At 46.8% G+C, this 18,924-nt stretch overlaps 1 protein-coding gene across 1 annotated transcript in view; it reads left to right on the plus strand.

Annotated features, from left to right (window-relative positions):
- Nucleotides 1-18,924, plus strand: part of CLOCK (clock circadian regulator) — a 152,090-nt gene that overhangs the window by 123,821 nt on the left and 9,345 nt on the right. The window contains exons 22-24 of the mRNA XM_054728943.1: nucleotides 2,954-3,106; nucleotides 17,262-17,471; nucleotides 18,380-18,585. Of these exons, the coding sequence (XP_054584918.1) occupies nucleotides 2,954-3,106; nucleotides 17,262-17,471; nucleotides 18,380-18,585 (569 nt within the window). The remainder of the gene's footprint in view (nucleotides 1-2,953; nucleotides 3,107-17,261; nucleotides 17,472-18,379; nucleotides 18,586-18,924) is intronic.

The raw sequence follows: 18,924 nt of genomic DNA on the forward strand, positions 1-18,924 counted from the left end.
GCTGGAGAGGGAGGCAGGGCCGGACCAGCAGCAGCTGCTGTGGTTACCGGGGAGCAAGGCAGGGCGGGACTGGCAGCGGCTGTGGCTGCTGCGACTCGAGGGTGGGCGGCACTGCGTGCTGGGCTCCTAGTGATAGATAAAAACAGTATTTTTTTAAAAATACCTTTGCCTTATATGGTATTTATTTACTAGAGGCCCAATGAACGAATTCATGCATCAGTGGGGTCCCTCAGCCTGGCCTGCAGGATAGGGCTGAAACCGGCTCTCTGACATCCCCTGAGGGGTCCCAGATTGAGAGAGGGTACAGGTCAGGCCAAGGGACCCCACCAGTGCACTATCAGGGCCAGGAAGGGGACGCGGAAGGTTGGCCAGCCAGGGAGGGACTGCGGGAGGGCTCCAGAGTGTGTCCGGCCCATCTCACTCAGTCCCTATCGGCCAGACCCCATCCTACCAGTCAGAGTGTCTTTCCCCCTGGTGGTCAGTGCACATCATAGCGAGCTGTTGAGCAGCCTTAGCATATCATTAGCATATTATGCTTTGATTGGTTGAACAGATGATCAGACACTTAGCATATTAGGCTTTTTTTATGTAGGATTAATACTTATACATATATATTGACAATGCATTAAATTTCCTAAACATCATAATTTTGACTTTTAGCAACATATGATCGTGTAAGGTGTTTATAATAGCACTGTGTTATTAAATATTATATGCACTTCTCACAGTTTTTAACATCGAGTCCTCAAATGCTTTTTATTCTGAAGGTTAACAGAATTTTTATGTAAAACTTTAGACATACTTCCAATATAATTAGTTCATTAATCTCAAGATACTAAATAAGCATTTAACATTTTAAAGGGATATTTTCATGAAGTAAAGAATATTTGCTATGTCAAATATGTTAAGTGTTCAAATCTCATATTTTTTGTTCATAAAGATACTTTGCCTCTTAGTTCTATGATTTTATTTGTTTCTATTTTCTTATGTGTACTTAATAGAAGTTCTATAAGTGGTGCAATGTAATTATCCAAAGGTATAGATAAATTTACTTAGGATAAGATATATTTGTATATAACATTTTGAATAATATTTAAAAAAATAAAGGAATGAGGGAGTTGAGGTACTACATTTGTAGTATTTTCTAACACCATATGTAATCTAATATTTGATATGGTCTGGTTATTATTGACTTCAGAAGTTAAGGGTTGTATACTTTGAAAAGTAATATTCTGTATCCTCAATGCAAACTTTGGAAGTTGACTACAAGCTTTTGGGGGCATTTCTCACCTTTAGTTGCAGTTCACTGTGGAAGACTATTTTAAGACGCAGACAGATTTCCAATAAAATAAAATTCTTCCTGCTCTTATACTGTATCCTGTGCTGAATCTTCATGGAAAAATTAAATGAGTGTAATTAAAATAATTAAGCGTAGACTTAAGTAGTGAATCGCCAAATATGGCTATATTTCAAGCAGTGGTAAATAAAAACTGCTTATGACTCAGGTAAAACATAGAGAAATAAGACTGAAAGCCCTGTTAATAGAATAACTTTTTTTTCATTCATGTATGTATTCATTAATTTATAATTGTTCAGTCTTTAAAAGCTTATGTTTTGTACTTAACTCGAGAACAGTTTCAGTTGAAAATATGAGAAAAATATTATGGTTGGTTACCTGTCAGATTTTTGTAAGTTCCTAATGATGTGCACAAAGAGGACATTCTGGGGATGTCAGAATTTGATATGAATAACTCTAGGTGCAGGCTACTTTTTCCATTGTTAAAGGGTAGAAATCAAGTTAAGGAATTTGTTCTAACAAGTGATGGATCGACAATATGATCTCAGTTTTTTTAACGTTACTGTGTACTTTTTAATCAGTCAAGATGCATTCAGGAGTCAAAAATATGAACAGGTATTATATAAAACACTAGGGGCCCAGTGCACGGATTCCTGCACCGGTGGGGTCCCTCGGCATAGCCTGCAGGGATTGGGCAGAAACTGGCAGTCCAACACCTCTTGCCACTCCTGCTTATCCCAACCTCGCTGCGTCAGCGGTAGGCTCGCTGCCACTCTGCTGTGGTCTCTGGGCTGCAGCGGCCAGCCATGAGCCCTGTGTGTGGCGCCCGTCTGTCAGCTGAGCAGCGCTCCCACTGTGGGAGCACACTTACCACCAAGGGGCAGCTCCTGTGTTGAGCGTCTGCCCCCTGGTGGTCAATGCGCATCATAGCGACCAGTTGTTCAGTCGCTTAGGCTTTGATATATATAAATATAGCAAGAAAGAGAGAGAGATTGTTAACTAGTAACAGGGATTAACTACTAAATTCTTAAGACTACAGAGATAACATATTGAGAGCAATTCTAACCATAGTGAAATGGAGAGTACCCAAGGAAGGAACAACTTGGAAGACTTCCTCAACACCCCCTAAACTTCTCTTCCAGGCCAGGCTGAGACTCAGATCCCACTGGGGGAGGTGTGGCTGTTGCCACTGGATGGTAGAGAAGTTCACTGAGGTGCCACAGGCTAGGGCTGGAGAAAAGGAAGCCACCTGCTGGGGTACCAGTAAAATTTACTGAGGAGCTGACCACTTGGATCCTAGTGAGACTTGCTGGAGAACCACCTGCTAGCATGGATGAGACCTAGTAGGAAGCTATCCACTGGCAGAAGAGCAAGAGCGAAGAGCACCAGAACCAGAAAGATAAGCACCTTCCTTTGTAGTATCCTCCAGCACCATAAACTGGTGTCGCTCAGTTTGTGCCTGCTGGCAAAGGAGAACTATTTGTAGAGTCCAGCTCCAGTATGACAAAGGCAAGCAAAGATGGGTAAATTAGCATCCATTGATAACTGGCAAGACATTCTTAGCTCATGATATACTGCTTGCTTTTCTCATTGCACAGTTATGAGGAATAAATAATTCTAAAATATCTTACACTTTCTTCATTTATGATACTTCAGTTTCAGTTTTCAGCACAATTAGGAGCCATGCAGCATCTGAAAGACCAATTGGAACAACGGACACGAATGATAGAGGCAAATATTCATCGGCAACAAGAAGAACTAAGAAAAATTCAAGAACAACTTCAAATGGTCCATGGTCAAGGACTGCAGGTAAGATATTACTATATTTGATTTAAACAAAACATGCCAATCACATTTTAATATTTTAGGGAAATAGACTATTCTTAATTAAAAATGATATGCAAGAGAGGCTTCTGGTCAAGATGGCAGAATAGGTAAATGCTGTATTCACCTCCTTCCATGACCACATCAAAATTACAACTAAACTCCAGAACAGCCATCATGGAAAACTACCTGAAGTCTAGCTGAACCGAAGTTCTATAACTAAGAATATACAGAAGAAGCCATGTTGAGATTGGTAGGAGGGGCAGAGATGTGAAAGGAGCTGGTCCTACATCCATGTTTGGTGGTTGAGAATGTGCAGGGATATCTCAGTTGCAGAGATGTCCCTGAGGAGCAAAGGGTCCCAGCCTTATGCCAGGCCCCCCCAACCCAGGGTTTCACTGTTAGGAAGAGAAGTCCCCCTAGCTTCTGACTGTGAAAACCAGCACAGATTATGGATGAGTAAGAGAGAGAGCTGTTGGAGTCCCACTCCTTCCTCTTACAGTGTCCGCGCACAGGGTCTTACGCCCTCTGAGCTTCAGCACTGGGGCAGCAGCTCAAAAAATGCCAGGGATGTACAGAGAGGAACTGAAATGTCTGGCTTTAGGTTAGGATGAGGACTGGAGGGGCAGCTTTCTCCCAGAGAGAAGGGCTGGCAGAAGCCATTGTTTGCTGAACTCTCTCCCTGCAGGTGCAAGCACGCACCATATCTTGAGCCTCCTTCAACCTATCACTGTTCTCCCTGCCCTGGTGATTCCCTGAGACCCCTACCCACCCAAGCTGTTTCCAGTGGCTTTTCAATATAGATGGCTCATGCTGCGGAGAGATTTTCCTAAAATCTCTCTAAGGTTGACAAACCCCAAACAAGCAGCATCTTGCCTCAGCATGCCCCATACTTCTTGCTAAGTAGCCACAAGCCCAGCACTAGTGGCAGCTGGCCTCAGTTAGCAGCTTAGCCTCTCCCAAGCACTTCCAAACCCAGCACAAGTGGTAGCCATCTGCAGATTACTTTGTAGCTGATACCACGTGGCCCTGGGCAGGGGATAGACAGCAGCTAACCTTGGCCTGCACCTGCAAAGAGGCCCCAGAACCAACATACCTGGTGGCCATGTCAGTCTACACCAGAGCACCACCCAAGCACCTCCACAAATAACTCAAAGGGCAGACTCACCAGGTACCAGAGCCCTCCTAAAGTGGGTCCTACACCATAGGGTCATCCCCTGCACAACAGCTCCTCCACTGTAGTCATGGCCAGTCCTCACAGTCTTATTAGCTTGAGGGTTAGTCTTGTCCATTGAGGTACCACCAGCAATCAAGACTCAACTATTAACAGAAGGGCACACACAGCCCACACACCTGGAGCACTCAGCTCAGGTGACTAGGGAGAGTGCACCATTGGGCCCCACAGGACACCTACTACATAAGGCCCCTCAACCAAGACCAGGATATGTAGCAGCTCTACCTGATACCTAGAAACAAACACAAAGAGGCAGCTGGAATGAGGAGACAAATGACCCAAATGAAAGAACAGAACAAAACTCCAGGAAAAGAACTAAACAAAATGGAGATTAGCAGTTTACTAGGTGCAGAATCTGAAACACTAGTTATAAAAGTGCTCAAAGATTGCAGAGAGAACTTCGACATAGAGGCAGGAAATATAAAAATGGAGATAGAGCCCTGGATTGGTGGCTCAGTTGGTTGGAGTGTCGTTCCATATACCAAAAGGTTGCCAGTTTGATTCTTGGTCAGGGCACTTACCTACGTTGGAGTTCAATCCCTAGTAGGGGCATGTATGGGAGGCAACCGATCAATCTTTCTCTCTTACATCAATATTTCTCAAATTAATAAACATATCCTCCAGTGAGGATTTTTTAAAATAAATGGAGATAGAAAACAAGACTGAATGAAGAATACATTAGAGAGAATCAACAGATAAGATGAAGCAGAGGATTGAGTCAGTGATTTGAAAGATAAGCTAACAGAGGACATGCAACAGAACAAAAAGAAAAAAGAATCCAAAAATATGAGGATAGTTTAAGGGGCTTCTGGGACAATATCAAGTGTCCTAACATTCGCATCATAGGTGTAACTAAAGGAGAAGAAAGAGAGGAATTGAAAACTAATATGAAAAAAAACTTCCCTAATCTGATGAAGGAAATAGACATACAAGTCCAGGAAGTGCAGAGAGTTAAAAAAAAAAATGAACTCAAAGTTACCTACACTAAGACATATCATAATTAAAATGCCAAAGGTTAAAGCTGAAGAGAGAATCTTAAAAGTAGCAAGAGATAAGTATTTATCTAGAAAGGAGCTCCCATAAGACTATCAAATGATTTCTTAACAGAGTCTTTGAAAGTGAGAAGGGGTTGGCACAAAATATGCAAAGTGATGAATAAACAAGGACCTACAACCACAGTTACTCTACCCAGCAATGTTATCATTTAGAATTGAAGCATAAAGAGCTTCTCAGACAAGAGAAAGCTAAAGGAGTCTATGTTAAAAATAAAACCAGAATTACACATACACCATGACCAAATGGGATTTTTACTGGGGATGCAAGCCTGGTAAAATATCCACAAATCAATAAAAGTAATACATCATATAAACAAATTGAGAGACAGAAATCACTTAATCATATCAGTGGATGCAGAAAAAGCATTCGACAAAATCCAACACCCTTTCTTGATAAAAAAAATCTCAGCAAAGTGGGAATGGAGGGATCATACCTCAACATAATAAAAGCCTTATATGACAAACCTACAGATAATATCATACTCAATGGACAAAAACAAAAACCATTTCACCTAAGAACAGGAACAAGACAGGGATTCCCACTTTCACCACTCCTGTTCAACATAATACTGTAAGTACTTAGCCATAGCAATTAGACAAGAAGAAGAAATAAAAGGCATCCAAATTGGAAAAGAAGAAGTAAAACTGTCATTATTTGCAGATGACATCATATTGTACATAGAAAACCCTAAAGACTCCATCAAAAAAATACTTGATTTAATAAATGAATTTGGCAATGTAGCAGGATACAAAATTATCACCCAGAAATCTATGGCATTTTTATACACCAATAATGAACTCACAGAAAGAGAAACTAAAAAAACAATCCCATTTACCATTGCACCAAAAAAATTAAGATACCTCAGAATAAACTTAACTAAGGAGGTAAAAGACCTGTACCCGGAAAACTACAGGACGTTGAAAAAAAGAGATAGAGGGAGAAACCAAGATGGCGGCATAGGTTAAACACCTAACCTGCAGCCGGGCACAACAATTTCAAAAATACAACTAGAGGTCAGAACGGACATCGTCCAGAACCACAGGAAAGTTGGTGGACTGAAATGCCCACAGCTGGGGGAAAGGAGAAGGCCACGGGGACAGTCGGGGAAGCCGTAAAAGCCTGAGGTATGGAGAAACGGGCGGAGACACGAGCACACGCGCCTGCGGGGAGGATGGAACCGGAGAGGAAGGGGCGGCTGATGACCTGGCCGGAGTTCACTGGCAGGAAGGAGATAAAGGCTCCGGAGTGCGCTGAGCACCGGCTCCGATTGCACTGAACCCCATTCCGGGCGAAACCCTGGGAAACTCACTCACTTTCGCAACTCCGCCGCCCCCGCAGGCCGCCCGGCCCGGGACGCTGGGGACGCCGCCGCAGCGGCGGTGCCCGGAGCCCGGCAGCCTCCCAGCACCCGTCCCCGCCGCGCAGCCCCCGCGCGCCTGGTGCCACGGGCCGCGCGCCCCGCACACCGGACGGAGGCCCGGGCGCCCTCTCCGTGCACCTCCCGGCGGCGCTAGACTTCAGTAGAGTTGACTGAATTCAAGAGATTAAGAAGTACAAATTGGGGGGACGCCGCGGCGGCGACGTCCGGAACGCGGCGATGGCGGCGCCTGGAGCTCATCGGCCGCCCAGCGCCCGTCCCAGCCGCGCGGCCCTCGCGCGCCTAGTTCCGCGGAACGCGCGCACCGCGCACCGGACGGAGGCCCGGGCGCCCTTTCCGTGCACCTCCTGGCGGCGCTAGACTTCAGTAGAGTTGACTGAAATGAAGGGATTAAGAAGTACAAATTGGCCAAAACCGGTTTGGCTCAGTGGATAGAGCGTCAGCCTGCGGACTCAAGGGTCCCAGGTTCGATTCCGGTCAAGGGCATGTACCTTGGTTGCAGGCACATCCCCAGTAGGGGGTGTGAAAGGAAGCAGCTGACCTGTGTTTCTCTCTCATCAATGTTTCTGACTCTCTATCCCTCTCCCTTCCTCTCTGTAAAAAAAAATCAATAAAATATATATATATATATATATATATATATATATATATATATATATATTTAAAAAAAAAAAAAAAAAAAAGAAGTACAAATTGGGAAGTTTGAAAAAGATGGCGGCGGAGGTTAAAGGCTGTTCTGTTGCCTCGCACCCAGCGAAATCGGAGGGGATGAGGTGTGGAGGTGCGTGGGTCTGGCTGGTGGCGGGGGAAAGGGGCTTTTGTTCCAAACCTAGGGGAGATTAGCTCTCCATCACCCTGAAATCCATCTTCTGGCGAACCCCGGGAGACCCAGATGCCTGCGGGGAGAGGCGGGACTCTTGCGGAGGTGCGCCCAGCAATCAGTGTTTGCTGCGCTGGAGTGCGGAACGAGGGGACTTAGATACGTGGAAGGCAGAAGGACCAGACTCACAGCCATCGCGGCTCGCCGCACCATGGCCTGTTGGCGCCCTGAGACCCCGCCCCGCCCTGGGACCCGCCCCGCATGTTTTGAAGACCTGCCCCGCAAGTCTTGCAGGCACACCTGCGCCCCAAGCAACGGCTTATGCATGTGGGTGGCCTGCCCTCTGGCAGCGGACCAGATGAACTGCTGTTCTAGTCGGACTGCTCCAGGGCCACTCAGACAGGAGGAAGAAACTACAGTTTTTGCTGTAATCCTTGCTGAGTGCCTAAGGCAGTAGCTGATCTACACCCCATTGGAGACCCAGAAACAAGGGCATCTAGTGGTCTGTGGGAGATGACACCAGATTTCAACCATGTGCATAAGGGACACATTCAACGGGAATATTCAGTGAGCGCCAAAGCTTTGCTGCACCAAGACCCGGCCCATAAACGTGTCTCCTGCACAGCAACTCTTCCTTTATAGACAAAGAGAGCCCCCCCAGTGACACCAACAACAATCAAGACTTAACTATACAAAGGAGGACCAAGATGGAGGCATAGGGCGGAAGCCTGATTGTTGCCTACCACAACAACTTTGAGACTACGACAAGAGAGCAGAGCAGACACCATCCAAGACCACCATAGGACTGACTGAGTAGATGCTCTACAACTAGAATAAAAGAGGGGTATGTGGGATGATGCTGATGCCGGTGACCCAAAGACCACACTTTAAGAACTACGGCTCAGGCGACACAAAAGAACTATGGCTCAGGCGATACAACAGCGGCCTGGAACGTGCTCGGCGCAGTTCCCCCGGCGGTCTCCGGCTGAGGGGACGGCTCCACTGGCAGCCAAGCACGGACAGACGAGCCCCTATGAGACATGGGGTGGGAGACTCCGCGCTTGCTGACCTCCGAGTCCGTCAAGAATCTCAACGCCCCGGAAGCGGCCAGGTGCGCATGCTCGGCGACCGGCCACCGATGCAGACCCAAGGGCCGACGCAGCGACGCCAGACTGGCCCACCGCCATGCACCGGGTGCACCGGAGCTTCGCCGAGCCGCCACCCGACGAGTTCTGCAGCAGCCATATTGGAGCTCTGGAAGGATGGCCAGGGGAAGTGCTAAGGGGGGATTGACCGGCAGGAATTGGGATCGGGAAGACGGGGCCCCGCTGAGACCCGGGTGTTGCGCGCCTCTGGGCTCGGGTGTGGTCACACGCCTCTGGGTATAAGTGAGGCCTCACGTCCCTGGGTCTAGGTGAGGCCACATGCCCCTGGGTCCAGGTGAGGCCGGACTCCGGGTCCGGGTGAGGCCAGTGCCCCTGGACCCGGATGACGCTGGATCCCGTGCACAGGCGAGGCCAAGCGCCCCTGGGTCTGGGAGAGCCCACACACCCCTGGGTCCAGGCGAGACCATGTGTCCCTGGATCCGGGTGAGGCCGCGTGCACCTAGGCCCGGGTGAGCCCAAGTGGCCCTGGGTCTGGGAGAGGCCAAGCGTCCCTGGGTCCGGGTGAGACCATGTGTCCCTGGATCCGGGTGAGGCCTCGTGCACCTAGGACCGGGTGAGGCCACGTGCCCCTGGGTCTGGGAGAGGCCAAGCGTCCCTGGGTCCGGGTGAGACCATGCGTCCCTGGATCCGGATGAGGCCTCGTGCACCTAGGCCCGGGTGAGCCCAAGTGGCCCTGGGTCTGGGAGAGGCCAAGCGTCCCTGGGTCCGGGTGAGACCATGTGTCCCAGGATCCGGGTGAGGCCTCGTGCACCTAGGCCCGGGTGAGCCCAAGTGGCCCTGGGTCTGGGAGAGGCCAAGCGTCCCTGGGTCCGGGTGAGACCATGTGTCCCTGGATCCGGGTGAGGCCTCGTGCACCTAGGCCCGGGTGAGCCCAAGTGGCCCTGGGTCTGGGAGAGGCCAAGCGTCCCTGGGTCCGGGTGAGACCATGTGTCCCTGGAACCGGGTGAGGCCTCGTGCACCTGGGCCCGGGTGAGCCCAAGTGGCCCTGGGTCTGGGAGAGGCCAAGCGTCCCTGGGTCCGGGTGAGACCATGTGTCCCTGGATCCGGATGAGGCCTCGTGCACCTAGGCCCAGGTGAGCCCAAGTGGCCCTGGGTCTGGGAGAGGCCAAGCGTCCCTGGGTCCGGGTGAGACCATGCGTCCCTGGATCCGGATGAGGCCTCGTGCACCTAGGCCCGGTGAGCCCAAGTGGCCCTGGGTCTGGGAGAGGCCAAGCGTCCCTGGGTCCGGGTGAGACCATGTGTCCCTGGATCCGGGTGAGGCCTCGTGCGCCTAGGCCCAGGTGAGGCCACGTGCCCCTGGGTCTGGGGGAGGCCAGGCGTCCCTGGGTCCGGGTGAGAACGTGTGTCCCTGATCCGGGTGAGACCTCGTGCACCTAGGCATGGGTGAGGTCACGTGCCCCGGGGTCTGAGAGGCCAAGCGTCCCAGGGTCCGGGTGAGACCATGTGTCCCTGGATCCGGGTGAGGCCGCGTGCACCTAGACCCGGGTGAGCCCAAGTGGCCCTGGGTCTGGGAGAGGCCAAGCGTCCCTGGGTCCGGGTGCGACCATGTGTCCCTGGAGCCGGATGAGGCCTCGTGCACCTAGGCCCGGGTGAGGCCACGTGCCCCTGGGTCTGGGAGAGGCCAAGCGTCCCTGGGTCCGGGTGAGACCATGTGTCCCTGGATCCGGGTGAGGCCTCGTGCACCTAGGCCCGGGTGAGCCCAAGTGGCCCTGGGTCTGGAAGAGGCCAAGCGTCCCTGGGTCCGGGTGAGACCACGTGTCCCTGGATCCGGGTGAGGCCTCGTGCACCTAGGCCCGGGTGAGGCCACGTGCCCCTGGGTCTGGGAGAGGCCAAGCGTCCCTGGGTCCGGGTGAGACCTTGCGTCCCTGGATCCGGATGAGGCCTCGTGCACCTAGGCCCGGGTGAGCCCAAGTGGCCCTGGGTCTGGGAGAGGCCAAGCGTCCCTGGGTCCGGGAGAGACCATGTGTCCCTGGATCCGGATGAGGCCTCGTGCACCTAGGCCCGGGTGAACCCAAGTGGCCCTGGGTCTGGGAGAGGCCAAGCGTCCCTCGGTCCGGGTGAGACCATGTGTCCCTGGATCCGGGTGAGGCCGCGTGCACCTAGGCCCGGGTGAGCCCAAGTGGCCCTGGGTCTGGGAGAGGCCAAGCATCCCTGGGTCCGGGTGAGACCATGTGTCCCTGGATCCGGGTGAGGCCACGTGCACCTAGGCCCGGGTGAGCCCAAGTGGCCCTGGGTCTGGGAGAGGCCAAGAGTCCCTGGGTCCGGGTGCGATCATGTGTCCCTGGATCCGGATGAGGCCTCGTGCACCTAGGCCCGGGTGAGGCCACGTGCCCCTGGGTCTGGGAGAGGCCAAGCGTCCCTGGGTACGGGTGAAGCCAGATCCTGGGTCCGGGTGAGGCCGTGCGCCCCTGGATCCATCCGGGTGAGGCTGGGTCCCAGGCCCGGGTGAGACCACGCGCCCCTTGGGTATGGGTGAGGCCACGTGCCCCTTAGTCCGGGTGAAGCCGTGCCCCTGGGTTCGGCCGAGACCAAACCAGAGGGAGTCGGACCTCCATTACCACCATTTGTCCACCATCCAGAGCTGAGGGGTCAGTGCTGACATGTACACATAAGGAACTACTGGACATTGAAATTGGGTCTCAAAAGAACTGTTGGTCCAGGGGGAAGCTCGCTACAGATTGATTCATTTGCCTGTCAGCATAACTATTATTGCTCTTCTCACATTCAGTTCTTATTAGTATATATCTAGTGACATATGATCTCGCTCATCTAGGGGAAATGATGAACAACATAGACTGAGGAACAAGAACAGAACCAGAAGCAAGTAGGCATCGATCGGACTATCGGGCCTCAGAGGGAGGATAGGGGAGGGTAGGGGGAGGGTGGGGGGGAGGGGGAGAGTTCAACCAAAGGACCTGTATGCATGCATATAAGCCTATCCAACGGTTAAGTTCAACAGGGGATTGGGGCATGCGTGGGGAGAGGGGTGGGATGGGAATGGGGGGATGAGGACAAATATGTGACACCTTAATCAATAAAGAAATTAAAAAAAAAAAAAAGAAACAGGAAGAAGTAGAGAAATAGTAAAAAAAAAAAAAAAAAGAGATAGAGGAAGACATAAACAAGTGGAAGAATATACCGTGTTCATGGATTGGTAGAATCAACATCATTAAAATGTCCATACTACCTAAAGCAATCTATAGCTTCAATGCAATCTCCATTAAAATGCCAATGGCATTCCAGCAGATGTTATTTCACACTTTTGCTGAAATGTTTGAAGACTGACAAAAATGACAAGCAAAACTGTTGGTTGATACCTAGTTTATTTTATTTATCTTATTTCCTCCACTTGTTTTCATGAGTAAATGTTCATCTGAACATCATCTCTGGTTCTGTATTTTGGTTGTGATTCGTTTAAATATCACAATGCCCATCCATTAGCATCCTCTCTTTATATATTGATAATGGAGGTATACTTTCTTTAGCCATTCTAGGACTCATGAGAACTTGTCCTCTCCTCAGAATCTTTAGAGATGAACAGACGCTGCTTAATAAGCATATGAATTATGAGGAAGAAACCTGTTTTTGTGTTGTGGCTGTTGTAAAAAATGATGGCCATCCTATATAATAAAAGCCTAATATCCTAAAAATACCAACGGCATATTTCACAAACCTAGGACAAACTCTCCAAAAATTTATATGGAATAAAAAAAAAGACCCTGAATAGCCACAGCAATCCTGAGAAAAAAAGGAACAAAGTTGGAGGGTTCACATACCAGATATCAAGTTATATTACAAAGCCACTATTCTCAAAACTGCGTGGTACTGGCACAAGAACAGACATGTAGACCAATGGAGCAGAACAGAGAACCCAGAAATCAACCCCCAAACCATTATGCTCAATTAATATTTGACAAGCCCTAGCTGGTTTGGCTCAGTGGATAAGAGTGTCGGCCTGTGGACTGAAGGGTCCTGGGTTTGATTCCCGGTCAGGGCACATGCCCAGTTTGTGGGCTCGATCCCCAGTAGGGGATATGCAGGAGGCAGCCGATCAATGATTCTCTCTCATCATTGATGTTTCTATCTCTCCCTCTCCCTTCCTCTCTGAAATCCATAAAAATATTTTTTAATTAAAAAAATACATATATTTGACAAAGAGGGAAGAGCATACAATGGAGTCAAGACAGTCTTTTCAATAAATGGTGTTGGGAAAATTGGACAGATACATGTAAAAAAAATGAAACTAGACCACCAACTTGCACCATATACAAAAACAAACTCAAAATGGTAAAGGACTTAAACATAAGACGGGAAACCATAAAAATCTACCATAAAAATCTTAGAAGAATACATAGACAGCAAAATATCAGGTTTAGATTATAGCAATATGTTTACTGACACGTCTCCTAGGACAATGGAAACAAAGGAGAAAATAAATGGTACTACATCAAAATAAATGCTTCTGCACAGCAAAAGAACCCATCAACAAAACAACAAGAAAGCTCACTGCATTGGAGGACATATTTGCCAATGTGACATCTGATAAGGGTTTAATCTCCAAAGTTAGCAACTTAACAAAAGACAAACAACCCAATCAAAAAATGGGTAAAAGACCTATGTAGATACTTTTCGAAAGTGAACATACAGAAGGCCAAGAGACATATAAAAATACGTTCAAAGTCACTAATTATCCAAGAGATGCAAATCAAAACAACAATGAGGTACCATTTCACACCTGTCTGAATGGCTATCATCAACAAATGACAAGTGCTGGTGAGGATGGGGAGCAAAGGGAACCGTTGTACACTGCTGGTGGGAATGCAGACTGGTGCAGCCACTGTGGAAAAGCGTATGGAGTTTCCTAAAAAAATTAAAAATGAAACTCCCATTTGACCCAGTAATCCCACTCCTAGGAATATATCCCAAAAATCAGAAACACCAACCAGAAAGGATATATGCACTCCTATTTTCATAGCAGCACAATTAACAATAGCTAAGATTTGGAAACAGCCTAAGTGCCCATCAGCAGATGAGTGGGTTAAAAAGCTGTGGTACATCTACACAATGGAATACTACGCTGCTATAAAAAACATAAGAACTCTTACCATTTGCAACAGCATGGATGGACCTGGAGAGCATTATGCTAAGCAAAATAAGCCAGTCAGAGAAAGATTAAGTATCAAATCTCAGTCCTTTGTAGAATATAATGAACAATATAAACTGATGAACAAGAATAGATCCAGAGACACAGAACCATCCAATAGATCATCAAACCTCAGAGGGATGGTGGGGGAGGGGGTGAAGAGGGGATAAGAGATCAAACAAAGAACTTGTATGCATATAAGTATAACCAATAGATGCAGACAATGGTAGGGGGGTGGTGAAGGCCAGGGCTGGGTGTCAGGGGCAGGCTGGGAGAGGACAATGGGGGTAAAAGGTGACATATATGTAATACTTTCAACAATAAATAGTTAAAAAACAAAACAGTATTACAGGAAATGTTAAAGAGACTTCTTTAAAAAGAAGCAAAAAGATCAAAAATATGAATAACAAAATGGCAATAACTACATTTATCAACTAGAGGCCCAGTGTATGAAAATTCATTCACTGGAGGGCGGTGTCCCTCAGCCCGGCCTGCCCTTTCTCACATTCTGGGAGCCCTCAAGAGTGGGAGGCAACCTGGCGATCAGGGGAAGGTGACGTCCCATCACACCTCTGCTGCTGCCACTGCTGGCAGCACAAGCCTCGGCCGGCCCTGCTTACCTGAGCCTCGGGCCGGCCCTGGGCAGCTGGGCAGCCTCCATCCAAGGCTTGCCTGAGCTTCGGGCCAGCCCTGGGCGGCTAGGGGGCTGAGGGGACTGGTGGACTCTGGAGGCAAGCGCCCCAGTAGGACTGAGGGGACTGGGCGCCGCCATTTTGTGGCTGTGGGCGCCTCCATCTTTGAAGGAAGGGCAGTCAATTAGCATATTCCCTCCTTATTGGCCATGGGTGCCTCCATCTTTGCGATGGCGTGAGGGTCAATTAGCATATTCCCTCTTTATTAGATAGGACTATGGGCCCAGTGCATGAATTTGTGCACCTTGAAAGGAACTGTGGGCCGCGAGGCTGTGGTCGGCACAGGTGCAAGTCTCAGCCAATCCTCTGCGCCCCCGCCTAGCCCCTCCCGCCACAGCCCCCGATCCCCCGTCTGCCAGTAGCCTGGCTCCCGCTGCTGTTGCTCCCACGCGCTGATGGCGCTGGTCCCGCTCGCACCCACTGACAGTGCAGAACGATTGGGGCTGTCGACGTCAGCAGGTGCAAGCAGCGGCTGCTGCCCTGATTGCCCCTCACGAGCAGGGGGAGGTGGAAAAGCCCTGAGGGGCAATTGGGGCTGGCAGCTGCCGCTCGCACCTGCTGATGGTGCTGAGCGATTGGGGCAGGGGCCAACAGTGGGTGTGAGTGCCGGGCGGGACTGTGGCATGAGGGAGCAAAGAATTTTCAGTAACCACCAGAGACTCGCCCCAATGACAGCAACCGGCGCCCGCCTTGGTCTGGCGCCCCCATTCACCTCCACCATCCTACCACGGCTGACACCCACCATTTTCTGCACTCTGCCACCTGCTGCCAATCCCCACCATGTTCTGTGTGCACCCCCTGGTGGTCAGCGCACATTCTAGAGACCGGTTGTTCCACCATTCGGTCTATTTGCATATTACGGTTTTATATAGATAGATAATACTCTAAATGTAAATGGATTAAATGCTCCAATTAAAAGACATAGTGTGGCTGAATGGATAAGAAAACAGGACCCTTACATATGCTGTCTAGAAGAGACTCACTTCAGATCAAAAGACACACAGACTGAAAGTAAAGGGATGGAAAAAGATATTTCATGAAAATAGGAATGGAAAAATAAAAAGTTGGAGTAGAAATACTTACACCAGACAAAACAGCCTTGGATACAAAAGCTATAACAAGGGACAAAAGGATAAATACCTGCTTCTGGGTATTTATTGGGGAAACCCAAAACACTAAATAGAAAAGATCTGCATCCATATGTTCACTGCAGTGTTGTTTAAAATAGCCACGATATGAATGCATCCTAAGTGGCCATCCATAGGTGAATGGATAAAGAAGAAGTGGCACATATATACAATGGAACACGACTCAGCCATAAGAAAAGAATGAAACTTATCATCTGCAAAAAACATGGATGGACCTAGAGAGTATTGTGCCCAGTAAAATAAGCCAGACAGAGATAGATCAGTATGATTTCACTTATGTGTAGAAACTATAAACCTAAATAAATATCCAAACACAACAGAAACAAACTTATAGATACAGAGAACATTTTGATGGTTGCCAGATGGGAGGGAGTTAGAGAGTATGGGTGAAAAAAGTGAAGGAGTTGAGAAGTACAGATTTGTTGTTATAGAATAGTCATAGGTATGTAAAGTTTTGCATAGGGAATTTAGTCAATAATATTGTAGCCCAGGACAGTGTGGTTGGTTGGATCATTGTCCTATGTACCAAAGGGTCGCAGGTTTGATTTCTGTTCAGAGCACATACCCAGGTGGCGGATTTGATACCTGGTTGGGGTGAGTACAGAAGGTAACCAATCAGTGTTTCTCTCTCACACTGATGTTCCTCTCTCTCTCTCTCTCCCTCTCTAAAATCAATTCATTAAAACGAACAAGCATATCCCTGGGTGAGGATTAAAAATAATAAGAATATTGTGATAACTATGCATGGTGTCAGATGGGAACTAGACTTATTGGGGTGATCACTTTTAAGTTATATAAATGTTGTACAGCTGAAACTAATATAATATTGTATGATAGCTGTAACTGAAAATTATCTTTTTAAAAGACATGCAAGAGATACATTTCATCAGTATAGTTCAGTAAATACTCATTGGTTACCTATTCAGTATGATTGCACTTATTATAGTCATTAAAAAATTCATTCCTAAGAGTATTTCCATCAGCATCCTTGTTTCTCCAGATTGGAGTCCTCTTTAGCAGTTCAGTTTTTAATAAGCTTTAATTTATAATATAAAAATTGTTTTACAGACATTTAGGTACTTGTTGGTACAGAACTTATAGTCATCCATCATTGTTTTAATAAAATTCCAGTAGGAATAATTTCATAGTCTGATTTGTTTAGCCATTCTCAAGTTATTTCTGTCAGAGACTGGGACTTTGATAAAGGGAAACTTTAAGTGAAAACTACTTTCATCTAATGCCATAAATTATAAATAAGTGATGTAGAGCTGCATTCTAACCATTTGAAACATGATATGGTTAGGATGACTGGAGGAATGATTATGAGGTATGTTTTATTTGGTAATTATTTATTGCTAATTGTTCATTCAGAATGTCTTAGTCTTGTTACTTGCTTTTGAAACTTTAATTCATAACTTGTTTTTCCTTTTTCTTTTTAATGTGTTCATTCATCTTTGTTTTTAATCTGCAAAGCTCATTTTAATGTAATCGTTATTTTTTAAGATGTTTTTACAACAGTCAACTCCTGGTTTGAATTTTGGTTCTGTTCAACTTTCTTCTGGAAATTCATCTAATATCCAGCAACTCACACCTATAAATATGCAAAGCCAGGTTGTTCAAACTAACCAAATTCAAAGTGGAATGAATACTGGACACATTGGCACAACTCAGCACATGATACAACAGCAGACTTTACAAAGTTCATCAAGTCAGGTAATGTTATCTACTGCTACAGGCTATGGAGTGTTCAACAATTAAAATGTTTATTATGCTGCAACTAAAATAAAGCTCTATCTTGAACAATACTATATTTAGAATTTAATAATAATTAAAAAATATAATATTGAGAAGTCATTATTAAAATATTTTGTTAAAAAGTGTTGGTTGTTAAATACTTGCACTATTTTGACATTTAAAAATTTGTAGGTTAAAAAGGTTTGACTTGCAAAGGAAACTGACCAGGAAACATGTTACCATACATGAAAAATAAATTGTTGGGGCAGTAATGCTTTAATCAGTATTCCAGGAAATTTTGGTAATTGATGTACATCTGTAACTGTAAATCCCAGGGCTACAAATAAAGTATAGAAAAATGTCTAATGTTGATCATTCATTTGGAGTATTTAATATAAAGTCTTTATGTTTACTTTATATTATCCCTGTTAAGATCATGCTCTTTTTCTAAGATCATAGCTTACATTCCAGCAAGATATTGAAGACTAATCCATTCTCAGTTACTATAAGTCATTACTTTGTGGTCAGATTTCTCTCAGAGTAATATATCCTGCCACTTCTTTTTCTGTAATGTCAACTATTACTAGGATGATCTAGAACAGTGGTTCTCAACCTTTCTAATGCCGCGACCCACAGGTTGAGAACCGCTAGCAGGGTCGCCTAAGACCATCGGAAAACAGATATTTACATTATGATTCATTAACAGTAGCAAAATTACAGTTATGAAGTAGCAACGAAAATAATTTTATGGTTGGGGGTCACCACAACATGAGGAACTGTATTAAAGGGTTGCGGCATTAGAAAGGTTGAGAACCACTGATCTAGAAGCATACTTCCTGATGTAAATTTTTTCAGTTAATCTGTCATTATAATCTCTTCTTTTCCAGCAGAGTCAACAAAATGTCTTAAGCGGGCATAGCCAACAAACATCTCTTCCGAGTCAGACCCAGAGCACTCTTACAGCCCCCCTGTATAACACTATGGTGATTTCTCAGCCGGCAGCCGGAAGCATGGTCCAGATCCCGTCTAGTATGCCACAAAACAGTACCCAGAGTGCTGCAGTTACTACATTCACTCAGGACAGACAGATAAGGTAGTTATCAGAGTTCATTAGTCATCCCAAAGTTGTAACTTAATTGATTAAAAATAATTTTTTTTTCTTTTTAAAAAAATATGTTTTATTGATTTTTTACAGAGAGGAAGAGAGAGGGATAGAGAGTTAGAAACATCGATGAGAGAGAAACATCGATCAGTTGCCTCTTGCACACCCCCTACCGGGGATGTGCCCACAACCAAGGTACATGCCCTTGACCTGAATCGAACATGGGACCCTTGAGTCCGCAGGCCGATGCTCTATCCACTGAGCCAAATCGGTTTCGGCAATAATTTTCTTTTTAAAAACATGATTTTAGTTTGTTATTCCAGACAGTAT

Source organism: Eptesicus fuscus, chromosome 2 (genome assembly GCF_027574615.1).
Source record: "Eptesicus fuscus isolate TK198812 chromosome 2, DD_ASM_mEF_20220401, whole genome shotgun sequence".
In the NCBI taxonomy this organism is placed as follows: Eukaryota; Metazoa; Chordata; class Mammalia; order Chiroptera; family Vespertilionidae; genus Eptesicus; species Eptesicus fuscus.